The sequence below is a fragment of the Pinus tabuliformis genome, chromosome 2_1, assembly GCF_031772625.1.
Source record: "Pinus tabuliformis cultivar Carrire ecotype Pingquan chromosome 2_1, CPIR1, whole genome shotgun sequence".
NCBI classification, from domain to species: domain Eukaryota; kingdom Viridiplantae; phylum Streptophyta; class Pinopsida; order Pinales; family Pinaceae; genus Pinus; species Pinus tabuliformis.
This window is the reverse complement of record NC_142299.1, coordinates 363,628,135-363,647,568: the sequence shown is the minus strand read 5'-3', so window position 1 is coordinate 363,647,568 and position 19,434 is coordinate 363,628,135. Positions and strand designations below refer to the sequence as shown.

General features: G+C 41.6%; 1 protein-coding gene across 2 annotated transcripts in view; it reads right to left on the bottom strand.

Annotated features, from left to right (window-relative positions):
* Nucleotides 1-19,434, bottom strand: part of LOC149200370 (peptide chain release factor APG3, chloroplastic-like) — a 388,882-nt gene that overhangs the window by 68,037 nt on the left and 301,411 nt on the right. Inside the window, exons 13-14 of one of the 2 annotated variants that reach the window (XM_089402692.1) lie at nucleotides 14,139-14,186; nucleotides 13,826-13,909 (exon numbers count right to left, since the gene is read on the bottom strand). The exons of the other annotated variant lie outside the window; for it this stretch is intronic. Coding sequence (XP_089258818.1) covers nucleotides 13,826-13,909; nucleotides 14,139-14,186 — 132 coding nt within the window. The remainder of the gene's footprint in view (nucleotides 1-13,825; nucleotides 13,910-14,138; nucleotides 14,187-19,434) is intronic. 2 annotated transcript variants of the gene reach the window in all.

The following is a 19,434-nucleotide window of genomic DNA, read 5'->3' as shown; positions in this document are numbered from 1 at the left end:
TGAACTATGAACTTTGAGAAGTAATTATATTTTAATTTGATTAGCTAAGCTGCAACCTGCAATTTAATATGCATAAAAAACTATATTTCGGTATATATATATATATATTTTTTTATTAAATATATATAAAACGTGTCCCCCGTGTCCTGTTTCCAGGTTGCTATGTTTCGTATTGAATACTCGTATTTACGTGTCCTCCGTGTCTCGTGTCCTCGTGTCATGTGACTTAGCTTGCAATTGAGGGGCAGGGATAGCAACTTTCGGAGAGAGAGATTCTCAGTCGGAGATACATCAGCAGAGAGAGGCAGTGAGTGACCCAGAAGCCTTGACACAGGGCTAGAAGGGCCATGCAGAATCAACACAGAGGGAAAGAGAGGAGTCTGAAATCTGCATAGAAATTCGATTTTTAGAAGCTGGAAGCTGGGGTGTGGGACTTGGAGGCAGAAATCGAATTTTCTGGGTAGCAGATAGACCAGCCAGAGAAGTGACGCAGCACCTAGAGAGCTTGACGTTGGGCTGACGCAAACGCTGCGTAGAGGTAGCCAGAAAAGCCTGGGGGGCAGTCAGTTTGGGGCTGGATCAACTAGGATTTCTCAGTGATTGTGTGAGGTAAAACTCACAAAGCTTCTGCCAATATTTCTCTCTGCAACTGAATAACCCTGTGAAGTATTCAGTGATGTATTCAAAATTTGCTACTGCTTAATAATAATAAACCCTTAGAGCTATTGCATCGGTTTTCCGCATTGGGTTTTTCCGGGGACTTTTGTTCAAAAATAATTGTCCTATGTGTTTCTATTTTCCTTGCTCAATTTCTATGTTTCAGAATCATAATTAATTTGGTGTAGGTTGCTTCAGTAATTTACTTCAATGTTTTATGAAGAAATCTGAAATAAGCTTGTAATGAAATTTACAATTTAGGAGAAGTAGATTCAACTGGTTGCAGTAGGATTCCTGAGATTGTTAGATCTAGGAATTTTCACACATTGCACCTTTTGTGGAGAGACATACTTTTTGGAGGATGACATCACCCTTGGAGGAAATTTAACTCATACATGGCTTAATTGAGTTGAGTTAGCCTTATTTTTATGTTTTATCATTGAGATAGCTATATTTGGGGCTCGACTTATAACCTATCCACCTTGTAATCATGATTTAATATATTTGTAAGGATTTTAGGCTAGACTGAAAGGAAATTGACTTGGTTTCCTCATATAAATAGAGATAAGTCGGATTACCTAGGATCATTGTCTCACTTGGAGATCACACTTGGCTTTTCTCTTTTGTTGGCTACTCCTCGAGGGGCCCTTGTGTCCTCCTTGGCCATTATCTTTGGAAATATATTTTACAATATGCATGATGTGAGCTTTAGGAGGGGTTCCCCTTTCTTTGACTTAATGAACTAATCACACAAATATGAAGGAATGCCCATGTGGGCCCAAATGTTGAATGTGTGGTAACAGGGTGACAGTGCGTGACCTTCCTAAAATGTTCCTGTCATATTGTGCATTGTGGATTGGGGCTTTTATCATGCATGCACAATTTGGGTGGTAATAGGCTCAATTTTGGAAATTTGTCATTAACACATAATCAGTGAGATTTCACTGTAATCCACATATTCCTTCATCGTCTTATGCATCTAAGTGGAGTCTGGACTAATATGATATATCCTCACTTCAAATAAGGATCCTTTCAAAGCATTTTATTATTAAGTAATTGGATCCTTTATGTTTCATGTGTTATATCTTTGATGAATTCATACATATTCATTATAGAAGTGAATCTTTTGCATCCCTTACGTATAATCATAATTAAGAGTTCTTTGATTCTCCTAGTAATCAATTGTATTTAAAGGAGTGTTGATTTGAGGTAGCATCGGATGTGCTATAGCCACGAAATTTGGTGGAGAGGTTGGGGCACATGAGAACTCCAATACCTAGAAAGGGTTTGGGCAGATTCTAAACAGATCAGGAGATATTAAAATAATTAATATTTTTAATGGAGTCCCTAAGTCTAAACTTAGGGAAAATAAAATATTAATGTGTATTAATATGAATCTGTGTTAGAATGGTCCAAAAGACATGGATCAAGCCAGATCTAATCTTAGCCGTTGATTAGGGACTTAATCTGGGCCGTTGAGATATCAACAGGAAAAGTATAAGAGGAGGCTTGAAGGCACTTGGAGAATACACCAAAGTGATCAGTGATTCTATTCTCTAGAGCGGAGTTTGCTAAGAGAGATAGAATTAGTGATCGGGAGATGCAACTGAGGGCATTTGAGTACAAAGAGACAGAGAGGCAGAAATAGTGCCGGGAGCGTAGTGCAGTAGCGAAGGGGAGTGACGCAAAGCCAGCCAGGGCTCACGCAGGGCCATGCAGAGGCAACTGGGAGCTGCACAGAGCCTTAGAGAGGCCAGCATTGCTAACGTAGAGGGCCAGAGGGCTAACGTAGGGCATCCCAGGGCTGACGCAGACCCATCTAGGGTGACGCAGGGCCAACGTGAGGCAGAGAGGGGCTGATGCAGTCCAAAGAGAGGATGACGCTGGGGTTTCTGGGGCAGAATTGTGCTGAGTAGCTGCCGAAAGGATTATCCAAGGTTTCAGCCAGAAGATTTGTCAGAAACTGAGAGATATTACTGCCAAGGAAATTCTCTGTTGAGTAGGCCAGTTTTGGCACCCAAATTGTACTCTGATATTGCTTAATAAGAAAACCCTCAGATAGCTGCACTGGTTTTCCCACATTGGGTTTTTTCGGGAACATTAGTCCAAAAATAATGGTGTCCTATTGTGTGTTTGTTTCTGTTTCTTTTAGTTGCTGATCTGTAATATGTTGAACATGCACTAGCGTTTATTTTCAGTATTTACATTGTAAATAACTTGTTAAGAAAAATAACAAGTAGGTAGGAATAAATCAGATAAAGTGCATGGAGGGTTTCTAACTAAGTAAACTTAGAAACTTCAACATGGTATCAAAGCGTGATTGCAGATCACAAGAGGACTAAGGACATCAGCCGAGTGGAGCAATAGCAGCAGAAAACAGCTGTCCCGAGGTGACAAAAGTTGTTTCTAGCAGAGCAACAACAAGGGAAGGGTGACGCAGTGCCTGCGTCATCAAGGGTGAGCCGAAAAGAGGTAGTGCAGAAGCTAAGGAGGCAAAGGGAACCTCACGCAGAGCCATGTAGTAGCTGGGAAGGCTGACGCAGTTTGCTGAGGAGGTCGGATTATTGGTGTTGCGATTGCACAGAGCTTAGGAGCTCTCACCTTCAGGTTGCTGGGGTTTAGAAGGCTGTGGGAATATTGCAGAGTGGAGTTGGTGAGGTACTGTAGTCAGAACGGTACCTGATAGAGCAAGGCCAGAGGAGTTGCTACCGAGGGTTTCTAGCTGAGGAACCCGAATCAGTGGTGCGGTTGCACAAGATGATTAGAGTAGGGAGCATCTCGACAGCGGCAAAAAGATTTCCATGAGGGAAATCAGGACTCAGAGGGAGTCCAGAAGAGAACTTCCAGACGGGAATTAGAGACTCAAAGGAGTCGAACAAAGAACTTCCAAGAGGGAAGTAGAGGAGCATCATGGCACTACACTGAGTAAGAGACCAGGGTATACTGGATGGAGCGTCGAACTTTGCAGTCTGGAAGGCTAGAATCTTATTCGTACTTGACAGAAATCATGTCAAGAACTTCGCCTTGAAGGTAATAGCTATCCCAGTCGACCTCAATGATAATGACAAGTACGAGGAGGCGATGGTGAGGGCCAAGAGCATTATCTTATCCAAAATGGATCTTGGATAGACTTCTAAGTCTAAAGTGTTCCTCACAGAGGAAAATGAAAGTCAAGGACTGCTCCTGGAAATAGTCCCATTGCGTAGATCTATTCATTCTGAATCTACTACAATTTGAATGGGCTAAAACGGACTTTGGATGATGAAGTTATCGCAAAAGGAAGATTGCGTTTGTCCTTTGAAAAAGGAGGCATTTCTTCTAAAAATGACATAAAAGGCCTTATATGCAAAAAATCGCATGTGAAAGGTTTAAAGGGCGGACCCAAAATATTATGTTCCGTAGCCTAAACCCTTATCGGATCCGTGAGATGTATTGGATCAGAGCGATGAAGGGACAAAGGCCTGACGGGAGGACTTGGCGATTGCGATTATGCAACATTGCGATTGCTGATGATCGGATCAGCAGATCGGCATCGGCGATGTACAAAACCCCTGGGCCGTAGCGAATGCTATATGCCGATAGCGACGTGCGATCTCAGCTGTCGGATCGGGAAAAGGGATCAACGGTCAGGATTTAATCGTCGATGGGGAGATCAGTGATCCCTGATACAAAGGGCTGATGCGACAACGACATGCGATGCGATATCGACCGTCCGATCAAGGAGTAGATCAACAGTCCAGATTTAATTAGTGATCGACGAACCCCGATGTCAGAGCCAATGCGATTGCGATAGCGAAATGCCGATAAGGGCCAAGACCCGATGGGTTTATAGACCCGATTTCATAATTTTTGAAGTCCAGGAATTTGGATTTTTCAATGTATTCCCGTGTATTTGGGGTTTTGGCCAATTCGCCTATGCGATGCGATATGCGACTAATGGCGGACCCGATAGGGTTTATAGGCGCGATTTCAGGGAATTTGAAGTCCGAAATTCATGCCTGATAGTGTAATTTTCGGAAAATCTCTATGTATTGGAATTTTTGTCCTTTTCTGGGTTTTTGCCTAGAAAAAGGCCTCGATCCCTTTGTAAGCAAGCGGGCATTTTGCAGACAATGATGCGTTTGGGAATGCACAGAGCCACAGAGTCACAGAACCAGATGGCCAGTCAAACAGACAAGGAGTAGAGAAGCCGCAAAGCCGCAGAGGGATGATTACACGCAGAGAAATGGCTGGGGAAGTCGCAAAGCCGGAAAAATGCCTCAAGAGAGCCAGAGAGTCCAATTAACGGGGCAGCTAGCGAAAATCTAACACGCAGAGTAGCTGAGGGAGCAGCTCGCAAAAAGCTAACGCGTAGAGCAGTTGAGGGAGTCTTGGAGTCGCTTGGAGGTCAAGTGGAAAGAACCAGAGAGATGAAAGTTGCCAAGACAGTCGCTTGGAGGTCAAGCGGACTGCTGAAAGCTCACAAAGCCAAAGCCAAAGAGCCAAGAGCTAGAGCCAGAGCAAGAACCAAGAGCCAGAGCTAGAGCCGAGAACCGAGAGCCAAAGCCAGAGCCAAGAGCCAGAGCCGAGAACCGAGAGCCAGAGCCGAGAACCGAGAGAGAGCTGAGAGCCAGGAAGCCGAGAGCTTCAGAGCCAGGGATGAGATGGTGTTCTAAGCCATTGTGTTCTGTGTAAACCAGTGGAGTTGAGCGTGAAGCTTGTAAAAGAATTGCTGCCATAATCCCAATGAGCCTAGTTGAGTTGACTAGAGCTCAAGGAGACGTAGCCCAAGAGTTTTGGGTGAACTCCATATTAAACTTGTTGTCTTATGTTCGTTATTTGTTGTAATATTTTACTGTTATATGTATGTTATATCAGCATAAACAACATAATTTTAAAGCACATAAACAGTCAAAAATAAACACCAACATACACCTTTTTCAAGCACATTATTAATTCCGCAATTGGTTAATCACTAGATCTTGGGAATATTTAAGCTTTGGAAGTGGGAGAGGTTCTTGTAAGCAGACAAGAAACCTTTAGCGCCCCATTTTCAGATCAGGTGGTATCGGAGCCTGGGATTGATTAACCTCACCTTGAGGAAGGTGATATCAAAGCTGGTTATACCAGAGCAAGTGGTACCATATCAAAATGCTTGATTGATAGAGCACAAATTGCTTGTCTGAAAGGTGTTTAAACAGTCAGAGGTTGATTGTATGCTTGTTTGCAGACTAACTATTGTTTGAGTTTGGAGAGGTGAAGGGAAGGCTATTGATAGCTCAGTCCAGGAAGGACAAGAAGGAAGAGGGCTTAAGGCATTCTTCTTATCCCAAAGGACCTCAAAGCAATCCTTGAAGCACAAGAGGTTTGTTGCAAAAGGTTGTTGAATAACCTCTTTATTAATCTTGTTTGAAGTTCTTTTGTTCATTGGCATAATGACAACTTCTACAAGTGAGTCCTCAAATTCTGCTTTCTTCACAAGAGTCTTTGATGAAGACATGAAGCAAGACTTGTCCACCATGATGGATATGGTGAGAGAAATGTATGAGGATGGAAGGAAGAGCAGCATACTTAAAGAGCAGTTGAATTCCGTGGAGGAAGAGAAGCAGTTGCTTTCTGACAAATTGCAAGAAAGGGAGAGGCAACTTCATATTGCAAATATGAACCTGAAAAGAATGCATGAGTTGAAGTCACAGCTCTTTGCTGCCAAAGAAGCCTTAGTCAAGTATCAACTTGAAGAAGAGGTAAATGATTCCTGTTTGTCTTCAAATTCTTCTAAGAATGCTTATATTGGTTCTTTTGAAAAACATACCAGAGGCATAGGTTCCAAGCTAATGTCCAAGATGGGCTATGAAGGAAAGGGCTTGGGCAAACAAGCACAAGGTATTGTTGAGCCAATAATGATTGACGAAAGGCCTAAGTATTTGGGTCTTGGCTATGGACAGTCTTATGGAGAAAGTTCCAAAGCTGCCATGAAGGCCACTGAAATAGCTCCAAGAAGGAGTTGCATTGCAGGTCTTCTACCTCAAGAGTGTGAAGATTGTATTCAGGAGGAATGCAAAGCTTGAAGATCATTTGCAGGATGTAGGTGCTCAGAAGCACACACTTGAACCAGAGAGTTGTGGAAACTCTGAAAGCCTTGAAGAGATTGATGGTGTTCCAAAGGGAGCCACTTCTTCATTTGATTCACCTCCTCATGAAGGCAATAAAGGTGAAAGAGAAAGGTATAAATATGGTTCTAATCATCTTCCTTTTGATTTTGCAAAACATGATAAATTTCCACATAGATATGGGAAAAGAATTGCATGTTCCTTTTGTGGTTTGGATAACCATAACATTTCTAGATGTTGGAAGAGGATAGCCACATGCAGGGAACTTTTGAAGGAAAGGAAGCAAGAAGCCAAAGGTCCATTGGACAAGGCAGATCATGTTGTCAAGAGGATGCACATGTGTTGCACTTACTGCCATAAGTAAGGGCATATTGCTGAAAAGTGTTGGACTCTGAATCCAGCAATACTTCCACGAAAGCTGAAGAAGGTGGAAAGGGAAGATGGCAGAAATGGAAAGGAAGTTTCCATGAATGATGTGTTTCGGGATGATTCACATGTTGATGCTGATGTGCAGACAAAGGAAAGACCTTTGAAATGGGTTGGTAAGAAATGGCTAGAATTCTTATCCAATTAAGATTGCATGTCTATTGATGCATCTATTTGCATTTCTTTGTTAATGGAATGCAAGTTGCAGGTTTTTACCAAGATGGTGAATGGAAAAAGTTGAGTAGGAGACTCACTTTGTTGCTGCAACATTATATTTCATTTCAGCTTCGAAAATACAGTGCTTAAGCGAAAGTTGAAGGATGAAATGCATGCATGAGCATGATATGCATGAACACAGGAATGTTGATGATTTCCTTGTATTTGAACATGTATGTGTAATTAACTTGCGGGGTTGATTGCTTTGACATGCATGTGATGCAACGTTGACTTGGGAGAAGTTAACTTGGTCTCCAAGATGGAGATAATGATGAAGTGTTTCATCTTTTGAAAAAGAGTCCTAAAGGTCTTTTTCTACATGCTTGACTTGAAGGGTCATTTGTTTTAAAGGCATGTTTTGTGGGCTTGTTATCTAGTCCATCATTTGTATGCAGATGTAAGACATGGAGGTGTTCACAGATGTGAAAATCTGTTTCTATTGTTGAAGTAGGAGTTTAGGCCATCCAGTGGTTGTCTGTATTTTTGTTGTTGTTGACAGCTTGTCAAACAGGTACAAATGAAAGTTTTGTGAAGCAGCTGTTACTTCACATTTGTTTGAGCCACCTTGGATCAATGATCAAGGCAGAGAAGTTCAAACTACCTTCTGTGACCATCTCAGTAGGAGTTCTGCATGAAGTCAAGAAGGAAGACAGTTCTTCCCAGGTGGACCAGCATATCCAGGAAGGAGAGTGGTCAAAGGCTTTGGTTCAGAGGCACTATGCAAGGCAAAGTGTATGGAGGCTGAAAGAAGAGGGTGATTTACTCTCATTTACTGTTCAGACCAGTATATCAGTGTTTTGGAGACCAAAAGTTCTTTTAGTGGGAAGGCGTGATCCAAAATGGATCTTGGATAGACTTCTAAGTCTAAAGTGTTCCTCATAGAGGAAAATGAAAGTCAATGACTGCTCTTGGAAATAGTCCCATTACGTACATCTTTTCATTCTGAACCTACTGCAATTTGAATAGACTAAAACGGACTTCGGATGATGAAGTTATCGCAAAAGGAAGATTGCTTTTGTCCTTTGAAAAAGGAGGCATTTCTTCTAAAAATGGCATAAAAGACCTTATATGCAAAAATCGCATGTGCAAGGTTTAAAGGGTGGACCCGAAATATTATGTTCCGTAGCCTAAACCCTTATCGGATCCGTGAGATGTATCGGATCGGAGCAATGAAGGGACAAAATCCTAGCGGGAGGACTTGGCGATTGCGATTATGCGACATTGCGATTGCCGATGATCGGATCGACAGATCAGCATCAACAATGTATAGAATCCCTGGGCCGTAGCGAATGCGATATGCCGATAGCAACGTGCGATCTCAGCCATCGGATCGGGAAAAGGGATCAACGATCAGGATTTAATCGACGGTCGGGAGATCGGTCATCCCCAATACAAAGGGCCGATGCGATAGTGACATGCGATGCGATATCGACCGTCTGATCAAGGAGCAGATCAACGGTCCAGATTTAATCGACGAACCCCGATGTCAGGGCCAATGTGATTGCGATAGCGATATGCTGATAAGGGTCGGACCCGATGGGTTTACAGACCTGATTTCAGAATTTTTGAAGTCCGGGAATTCGGATTTTTCAATGTATTCCCGTGTATTTGGGGTTTTGGCCAATCCGCCTACGCGATGTGATATGCAACTAATGGCGGACTCGATAGGGTTTATAGGGGCGATTTCAGGGAATTTGAAGTTCGGAATTCATGCTCGATAGTGTAATTTTTGGAAAATCTCTGTGTATTGGAATTTTTGTCCATTTTTGGGTTTTTGCCTGGAAAAAGGCCTCGATCCCTTTGTAACAGCTCCTGATCGTTGTGCCACGCTGCAAGCGGGCATTTTGCAGACAATGATGTGTTTGGGAACACACAGAGCCACAGAGTCACAAAGCCAGATGGCCAGTCGAACAGACAAGGAGCAGAGAAGCCGCAGAGCCGCAGAGGGATGATTACACGCAGAGAAACGACTGGAGAAGCCGCAGAGCCGTAGAGGGATGATTACACGCAGAGAAATGGCTGGGGAAGCCGCAGAGCCGGAAAAATGCCTCAAGAGAGCTAGAGAGCCCAATTAACGGGGCAGCTAGCGAAAAGCTAAGCGCAGAGCAGCTGAGGGAGCAGCTAGTAAAAAGCTAACGCGCAACGCAGCTGAGGGAGTCTTGGAGTTGCTTGGAGGTCAAGTGGAAAAAACCAAAGAGCTGAAAGTTGCTGAGACAATCGCTTGGAGGTTAAGCGGACTACTGAAAGCTCACAAAGCCAGAGCCGAAAAGCCAAGAGCCAGAGCCAAAGCCAAAGCCAAGAGCCAGAGCTAGAGCCAGGGATGAGATGGCTTTCTAAGTCCATTGTGTTCTGTGTAAACCAGTGGAGTTGAGCGTGGAGCTTGTAAAAGAACTGTTGCCATAATCCCAGAGAGCCTAGTTGAGTTGACTATAGCTCAAGGAGACATAGCCCAAGAGTTTTGGGTGAACTCCATATTAAACTTGTTGTTTTATGTGTTTGTTATTTGTTGTAATATTTTACTGTTATATGTATGTTATATCAGCATAAACAATAGAATTTTAAAGCACATAAACAGTCAAAAATAAACACCAGCATACACCTTATTTTCAAGCACATTATTAATTCTGCAATTGGTTAATCACTAGATCTTGGGAATATTTAAGCTTTGGAAGTGGGAGAGGTTCTTGTCAGCAGACAAGAAGCATTTAATGCCCCATTTTCAGATCATTATCCTTGACAGGGTCAAGGATCATGTAGTACCACACATAGCCGAGAAGGAAACGACAATTTGAGATGTGGGAGGCTCTCAAGAAGCTGTACCAGCATACTTTTGTGCAGAGAACAATGCTGCTTGAGAATCAGTTGAGGTCGTATCAGATGAAGAAGGGAGAACTGATTGACACCTTCCTCGGAGGACTGAATGAGATCCGAGATCAATTGACTACTATAGAGGCAACACCGAATTAGGAGTTGATGATGAGGACAACCCTGAATGTTGTCTCAAAACACTGGGAGGTATTTTTCCAAAGTATACTGGGCAGAGGGACTCTCCCACCTTGGGACGAGATGTGGGCAGCTCTTCGCCAGGAAGAGATCAGACGGTAGTTGAAGACGGGTAGCAGCAACAAGGGGATCAAAGTCAAGCAAGAGGAGAAAGATGTTGCCCTAGCATTTGAGGGAAAGCAGGAAAAGCGGAAGAAGAAGGATCTCTCCAAGATCAAGTGCTTCCATTGTGGGGAGCTGGGTTATTATGCGACCCAGTGTCCAAGGAAGAAGAGTAAGGGAGAGTCATCCGAGACTAAGGTAGCGCCAGCATGGCAGAGAAGGAAGTTATGATAGACGATGACTGTGCCATGAGTGCACATGCGCCACTTGAGAAGAAGTGGAGAAACATCGAGCTGTAGTCAAGTGGACTACAGGCGATGAGGGGCAGGATCCTCGAGGTACCCAGCCTCTTGGATTAGACCTTGCTACAGGAGCCCCGAAGAGGAGTAGCAGGACTGGCTGATGTGGGTAGAGATGGATGTGGATGGAGCGGCAGAGAGAGCTACATTGTAGGAGTCCCGAGACAGCGCAAGGCTAGCAGGCTGCAACAATGCGAGAGACACAGAAGTGTTGCACCAATGCAGGATGGTAGAGTGGTGTGCAATGGTGTGAGATGTAGGGAGTTGTTGCAGCAGCACAGAGGTCAGAGAGGGAGCACTTGTCAGCGGTAGAGGGAGCTTTAGCATCAGTGGGTGTCTCAAGCCCAACATGGAGGTCAGATTGGGAGATTAGTTACTTACTTCTCAGTAACTGAGTTGCAATGCAGCAGTGGGCAGTACGATGCAACATAATGAGAGGAGGTGCAGTGTAGATGCAGTGCTGGGAGAAAGGACCAGCAGCAGCACGAATGTAGAGGGAGATGTCGTACAGATGCAGTGGTGGCAGTGGCAGAACCATGGGCAACAGTAATAGATGCAGCTGTGCAGAGGATGTTGGGCAAGAAGGCCTAGCATCAACACAAGTACCGATGCCAGATGATTAGAGTAATACTCAGTGAAGAGTATTGCTAGAGCACAGTCTTCGCTAAGAGGGAGTGTTGATTTGAAGTAGCATTGGATGTGCTCTAGCCACGAAATTTGGTGGAGAGGTTGGGGCATATGATATCTCCAATACCCATAAAGGGTTTGGGCAGATACTAAACAGATCAGGAGATATTAAAATAATTAATATTTTAAGATATTAATGTGTATTAATATGAATCTGTGTTAGAATGGTCCAAAAGACATGGATCAAGCCAGATCTAATCTTAGCCGTTGATTAGGGACTTAATCTCAGCCGTTGAGATGTCAACAGGAAAAGTATAAGAGGAGGCTTGAGGGTCACTTGGAGAATACACCAAAGTGATCAGTCATTCTATTCTCTAGAGCAGGGTTTGCTAAGAGAGATAGAATTAGTGATCGGGAGATGCAACTGAGGGGCATTTGAGTATAGAGAGACAGAGAGGCAGAGATAGTGTCGGGAGACTAGCGCAGTAGCTAAGGAGAGTGACACAGAGCCAGCCAGGGCCACGCAGAGGCAGCCGGGAGCTGCACAGAGCCTTAAAGAGGCCAGCGTTGCTGACGCAGAGGGCTGACGCAGACCCATCCGGGGTGACACAGGGCCAACGTGAGGTAGAGAGGGGCTGATGTAGTCCAGAGAGATGCTGACGCTGGGGTTTCAGGGGCAGATTTGTGCTGAGTAACTGCCAAAAGGATTATCCGGGGTTTCAACTAGAAGATTTGTCAAAAACTGAGAGGTATCACTGCCAAGGAAATTCTCTATTGGGTAGGCCAGTTTCGACACCCAGATTGTACTCTGATATTTCTTAATAAGAAAACCCTCAGATAGCTGCACCAATTTTCCCACATTGGGTTTTTCCGGGGACATTAGTCCAAAAATAATGGCGTCATATGGTGTGTTTGTTTTTGTTTCTTTTAGTTGCTGATCTGTAATATGTTGAGCATGCACTAGTGTTTATTTTCAGTATTTACATTGTAAATAACTTGTTAAGAAAAGTAACAAGTAGATAGGAATAAATCAGATAAAGTGCATGGAGGGTTTCTAACTAAGTAAACTTCGAAACTTCAACAAGGAGTACCCCCGTTGGCCTCTTGAGAGCCAAGCAAAATTGAAGGGGAAGTTGTGTTGAGGTGACAATGATACAACTCCCATCCATTACCCCAAGTTGGATCTAGGGATTGGACTTTTCCACTCAAATGATGGTAACAAACTCTTTCCCTAGTAATTATTCGGAATTCTGTAGTCTTTGTAGAAAGGACTTTTCAATTGTATTTAAAGAAGTACCCCCGTTGGCCTCTTGAGAGCCAAGCAAAAGTGAAGGGGAAGTTGTGTTGAGGTGACAGTGATACAATTCCCATCCATTACCCCAAGTTGGATCCATGGATTGGGCTTTTCCACTCAAATGCTGGTAACAAACTCTCTCCCTAGTAATTATTCAGACTTCTTTAGTCTTTGTAGGAAGGACTTTTTGGGTGATAACAGGTTGCATGATGTTTGTTTGAATTATTTAGGTGGTGATGTATCCACTTGACAATGACTATACAAGTCATATTGAGATCCATTACCTAAGGTGGTGGGGCTTCACTGTAGGGGATTTGAGTGACTAGTATAATAATGTAGGGATTAATGAGTGGATATCTGCAGAAATGGTTCCTACCATTCCGTGCTTTTTATTTTCACATATGCTGTGGAAAATGGAGAATCCAGTATATTATTGCTATGCATTTTCAGCTGTACCATTTTTCAGTCAATAGTGTGGTTTCCTGCCATGCCTGTAAATTCTAAATGGATTCCCACGGCCAATAATTTGGCACCAATCATATATCACGGACCTGAGATTAATATTATTATCTTGGAACCCATGAGTGTATACCAGTTGATTTGTGTGGGGTTTAGTCCCCACCAGGTCTCGGGTTCAAATCTCATGGGGAGGGGTTGAGGATGTAAGCTACCTTTGGGGAATTAAAAACTATCCCAAGGGTTGTCCAGGCTTGACTGAGCCTCGCACAATCCTGATAGCATCCCATTGGTGGGTAGTTTGTTCTTCCATCCAATAGATGGGCTGGACCTGGCCTAGGCTCAGCCTAGTTGCAAATTAACAAAAAAAATATTATTTATCTTGGATGACTATTATATTCAACAAGAGCTTATTCATTGTTACAATATAAGCCAAGTTATAATCTGCCAGGCCAATGTCAATGTCTTAACAACTGGTTGTTAATATATATATATATATATATATATATATATATATATATATATATTCAGATCAATACCTGTACTGTGGAGTCTGGAGTTATAAGTATTAAGAATGTGATTAGTTGCATTATCAATGGGAAGGGATTAGTGAACAAAAAGAGCATTCGAAATAGATTAAATTGAAACACGATTACCTGCACAGCCTCATCAATATTGCCAGAGAGGAAGGATGCAAGATCAAAGTTCATCTTTGTCCGGTGATCACTCACTCGATTATCCTGTAAGAATTTTGCACAGTCCAATAAGGAATTGTTTTGAGTATAAAATAGTTATTTAAATAGGCTAAAGGTGCTTCCAAAGTTTATCTACCTACTTTAAAGTTTAAATAGATTAAATATATATCACTATTTTTGTATGTTCAACTTATTGCTTCTAATAGTGAAAACTGTAAACAAAAACTGAGACCATTATAGAAAGCATTCATTCACAATCTGACATAATAATAACCTTGTAATTGTATGTCCTTATCTTCTCTGACCGTGCACCTGTCCCTACCTGCACCACCATAGAGCCATATTCAAGATAAATAAATTTAAATAGAGCAATAATAAAAATAAACTCTTTGTAAACCATTTATCTGTATGCAGTACGTACGTCAGAATTAATCGGAAACTGTGTGTGCTGATTGGATAGTCTCAATGTTTCGATCCTCACCAAAAATCATCTTCAGGAGTAAAGTTCAAAGGAAGCTGATCTGTTTCATTGTATTAATAACAAAAAACCCAAGGAACCCTAGTTATGTGTTTGTCATCATAAGTCAGCTTCTGATTATGAAAAGGTTGCTGGGAAGCTTGAAGAATTTGCAGTAAAGGTTTCCATGTTTCACTTAGTTTACTACCTTCATCTCTATTTAAATTTTCCGGGGTTGGCTCAATTTCTATCCTTTCCCTTACTTTCCTCTTGGTACAGTTTCCAATCTTGGCAATGATTCTGGCATTTTCTAAGCAAATGTGGTGATTAATATGGTCTGAATGGTCTGCCAAAGCTCATTTCAAATGTCTATTATGCCTTAGTTCGGCATTGTGCTCCTGAAGTCTCACATCCAATGATGTGCCTGTTTCTCTGATATATACCTTGTTCTTCCAGGAAAGCCTATACTGGAGAAACAAGCAGATCATTGGATGTGAGACTTAAGAAGCACAATTCCGATCTTAGGCATAATAGACATCTGAAATCAGCTTTGGCATAGCATTCACACCATGCTAATCATCACATTTGTTTAGAAAATGCCATAATCATTGCCAAGGTCAGAAACTATACCAAGATAAAAGTAAGGAAAAGGATAGAAATTGCGCTAACCCTGGAAAATTTAAATAGAGATGACAGGGTAAGTTCCTCAGACAAAACACCAAAGGACACCGCTCACAAACAGATCACAGATCAATACATCAGTATTGTAGACGTGGTTAAAACCCTCAAAGACGGAAACAGTCCACGGCCTGAGCCAACGTGGCCACTTCAGGCAATTTATTAATAAAAGAATGAAAATTTACATAAGCTTCTCTCATGAATGGTTACCCTACAAATGGCCCTCCCTGCTCTTTAAATAGAGATCATGGATCAATCGGGTGTTAAGCCACGGATCAAATGTCGTTAATACCGAGGAGAGAATGAACCATCGGATCACTTCATGTCTAGAACATATCATGACCGTCGGATTGTAAGTTACAAAAGTACATAGTAAAGAAACACACTTTACCTAACTTTACACTAGACCAAGTTATACTTAACTAATTCCTTTGTGTCGGAATATCCTAACATTCCCCCTTAAGAACAACTTGGGATAGGATTGAAGGATGTACAAATATGACACAATAGGAGAAGGAAGGAGGCACTAGAGCCTATCCCCCCTTAGTGACAACTTCCTGAACTCCAACCATAAATCGAAGTTTAGTAAACTTTGCCTCTGTGAGAGCCTTTGTAAAGATGTCTGCAACTTGATCATCTGTTGAACAATATTGCACTTCAAAAACATTGTCATGAATGAGCTTTCTGATGAAGTGCATGTGCATTTCAATGTGTTTGTTGCGCTGATGTTGGACTAGATCTTTGCATAGTTGAATGACACTTTGATTATCACACCAAAGTGTAGTCGGATGCTGCTGCTGAAAGCCAAACTCTGACAAGATCTAACGAAGCCACAGGGCCTCCTTACCAGCTTCTATGGCACCACGATATTCTACTTCTGCTGAAGAAAGAGAAATGGCACTTTGTTTCTTGCAAGCCCATGTAATAGGTCCTGAACCAAGAGTGAACACATAACCTGTAGTAGACTTCCGAGTATCAGGGTCACCAGCCCAATTGGAGTCAGTGAAACCAACCAATAGAGGAGATGCTTTCGCACTGTAATGAATCCCAAACTGAACTGTACCTCGAACATAACGAAGTATTCTTTTAGCTGCTTTCCAATGACTTTCATCTTCTTAAAGCATTTGGATACTAAGTGGCCATCTTGATTACAAAAGTGGCAATGTCTATCAGTCTTCTTCCTTTGTTTTTATTTGCCTTATCATTTTGTTGAAATGATTTTTCATTTTGAGACTGAAATTGCTTAGACCCTTGTTTGGTTTAGGACCATTCTTTTTAGGATACGGCATCTTAGGATTCTTTGAATTTGGTTGTTGTTGAGCGATTACGGCTTTCTTAGAAGAGTTTCCAAGATTAAGAAGACCAAGATGTAAGAGTTTTTTGTTCTCTTATTAAAGAATCACAAAAGGCATCAAAGGAAGGGGACTTGTAGACTTGTCCTTGAGAAATGAAGGCTTCTCTTGTAGAATGGAAGGTGGAAACAAACATAGAGTAGGTTGGTCCCAGCTTAGTAAGAATGGAATAGATAAGGTTACCATCTTCTTTCTTAACCTTAACACCTTCCAAGAGAAGTCTAAGGGTCTTGAACTTGGACAAAAAATCTTCAATGGGAGAAAAATTATTGGGGTCCAATGTTAGCAACTCATTTTCGAGTTGATGGGCTCTAAGTTCATTTTTAATTCCAAAAACTTTAGTAATCTGTTTCATTGCTTGATTAGGAGTATCAAGTTCTGAAATATGGAATCTAAGGTCTAGAGAAATAGACATCCCTATCAACCCACGTGCTTGATCTTGCCTATTTTCCCATTTGACTGCCTTATCTCCATCTTTCGGTTTGGTTTCTTAGCCTGAGGCTATTCTGTAAAGACCTTTACTTCTAAGTAAATCCACAATGTAGGACCACCATTGGAAGTAGTTGGTGCTGTCAAGAATAACTTGGCATGGACTTTCCATTTTAACAGAAACTAAAGCTATAGATGCTGAAACTAAGTGTTCTAATGGAAAGATCTCGAAAAGTTAGGATGATTAAAAAAATGGCTCTAAAAACGGCTTCCGGATGAAGTTATGGCTTTTTGAAGAAAATTTGTTGAAGATGTCAATGAAATGCGGGAATGTACAAAAATGAATGATAATGTTATATTTAAACCCCCCCCAGCTCTTCCAAACTTAATCTAATTAGCTCAACAAAAAGAAAGACTTGAACTCAAGACCTCTACTCTCATAAAGTAGCTTTGGACCAAGTGAGCTAGATTAAAAGGTTAGTAATTTTTGGAAAAGAAGAAGATGGGGTTTTTTTTTAGTGGTTTTTTGAAGAAAATTTGTTGAAGATGCCAATGAAATGCGGGAATGTGCAGAAATGAATGATAATGTTATATTTAAATTCCCCCCCCCCCCCCCCCGCTCCCCCGCCCTTCCAAACTTAATCTAATTAGCTCAACAAAAAGAAAGACTTGAACTCAAGACCTATATTCTCATAAAGTAGCTTTGGACCAAGTGAGCTAGATTAAAAGGTTAGTAATTTTTGGAAAAGAAGAAGAGGGGGGTTTTTCTTTTTTAGTTATTGAAGCTTTGGGGTGCGTGCTTACTTGAAAAAGCTCTTTTTTGCCTACAAAACAAAAAACACAAAACCCAACACAGATATACAAAAAAAACAAACCTTTCGGCTTGAAGTTAGCTTTAGCCGGAAACTAAATATTTTCCTCAATGTTTCTGATTTTCCGAGATCACACTAAGGCGCGGCGAAAAAAAGCATACGTATGAGAAAAATCCTTCCTTTCTGTTTCTAATTTTCCCAGATTGCACAGAGTCGCGGGGCAAAGAGCATACGCAGAAATGAAAGGTATAGATCCGGTAATAAAAAAACAAAGAGCTAAATAAACCGAAATAAATAGAGAGGAAATAACTAAAAACTGCAAATAAACATTGTATACCTCCAAATCTTAAAAATGACGCAACTAGGGCTACCGAAAACCTTTTCGTGTCAAACGAAAGGGGTTCATCACTAGAACAGATGCTCCTAACACAATAGCGCAGTCTTCTCAGCCCAAAAGTAGTCAGTAACAGTAGATCTAGGAAACAGCGGTCGGATGCAGTTCTACTGGCTTCACATTTGGATCACCAACGGATGCGGCCCTCAAATAGCTCTGATACCATGTAGGAATTTACAGGGTAAGTTCCTCAGACAGGACACCAAAGGACACCGTTCACAAACAGATCACAGATCAATACACCAGTATTGTTGATGTGGTTAAAACTCTCAAAGAGGGAAACAGTCCACGGCCTAAGCCAAAGTGGCCACTTCAGGAAATTTATTAATAAAAGATCGAAAATTTACATAAGCTTCTCTTGTGAACGGTTACCCTACAAATGACTCTCCATGCTCTTTAAATAGAGATCATGGACCAATCGGGTGTTAAGCCACAGATCAAGTGTCGATAATACCAGGGAGAGAATGAACCGTCGGATCACTTCATGTCTAGAACATCTCGTGACCGTCAGATTGTAAGTTACAAAAGTACATAGTAAAGAAACACACTTTACCTAACTCTACACTAGACCAAGTTATACTTAACTATTTCCTATGTGTCGAAATATCCTAACAAACCTTTGCTGCAAATTCTTCAAATTTCCTGGCAACCTTTTCATAATTAGAAGCTAACTTATGATGACAAATGTGTAATTAGGGTTCTTGGGTATTTTAATATTAATACAACGAGGATCAGCTTCCTTTGAGCTTAGTAGACTCTTGAAGATGATCCCTGGTGAGGATCGAAACATTGAAACTATCCAATCAGCAAACACAGTTTCCCATTAATTCCAACAAACTCTTCCATTACTACTTGTAAAGAAGCAATAGACCCTAGCATAGCTCAACTTAATACATGCCATGTCCCCATTTTTACTTATATTACAAGCAGCACAGCCAAGATGGGTTTCCAGAGTATGTGATGGCCAGGCCGTAGGGGCAAGAATACATCATTAGGGGTTCTCGAGGGATATTGGGGAGTTTTTACGGGATTCGATGGCATTCACTTGGCATATTCCATCATCCACACAACTTGCCTTTTGTTGATGTGATTGATTCTTGTGTTTGTATTTCATTGTTATTTTCTCTATGCTATTATGTGATAACTACAGTAGAATTTACTTTGATGTTTACTGACGGGTTTTGTAAATAACTTATTGTGAAAAATAAGTAGGAGAAATAAATCAGTTACTGCAGTAGAATTTCGTGTTAGAAATTTTCACATGGTATCAGAGCTAAGATTGGGCAATAGGATTAGAGAATCTGCAATGAATCGTGAACATGATGCTGGAGCATCAACTCAAAAGGACTCATGCAATTCTCTAGAGAAAGAGGAAAGCACGAAGAATATAATGGATCACGACAATTCTGTGTTAGTTTCCAGACTGGAAGAAGAAGTTGCTTGTTTAG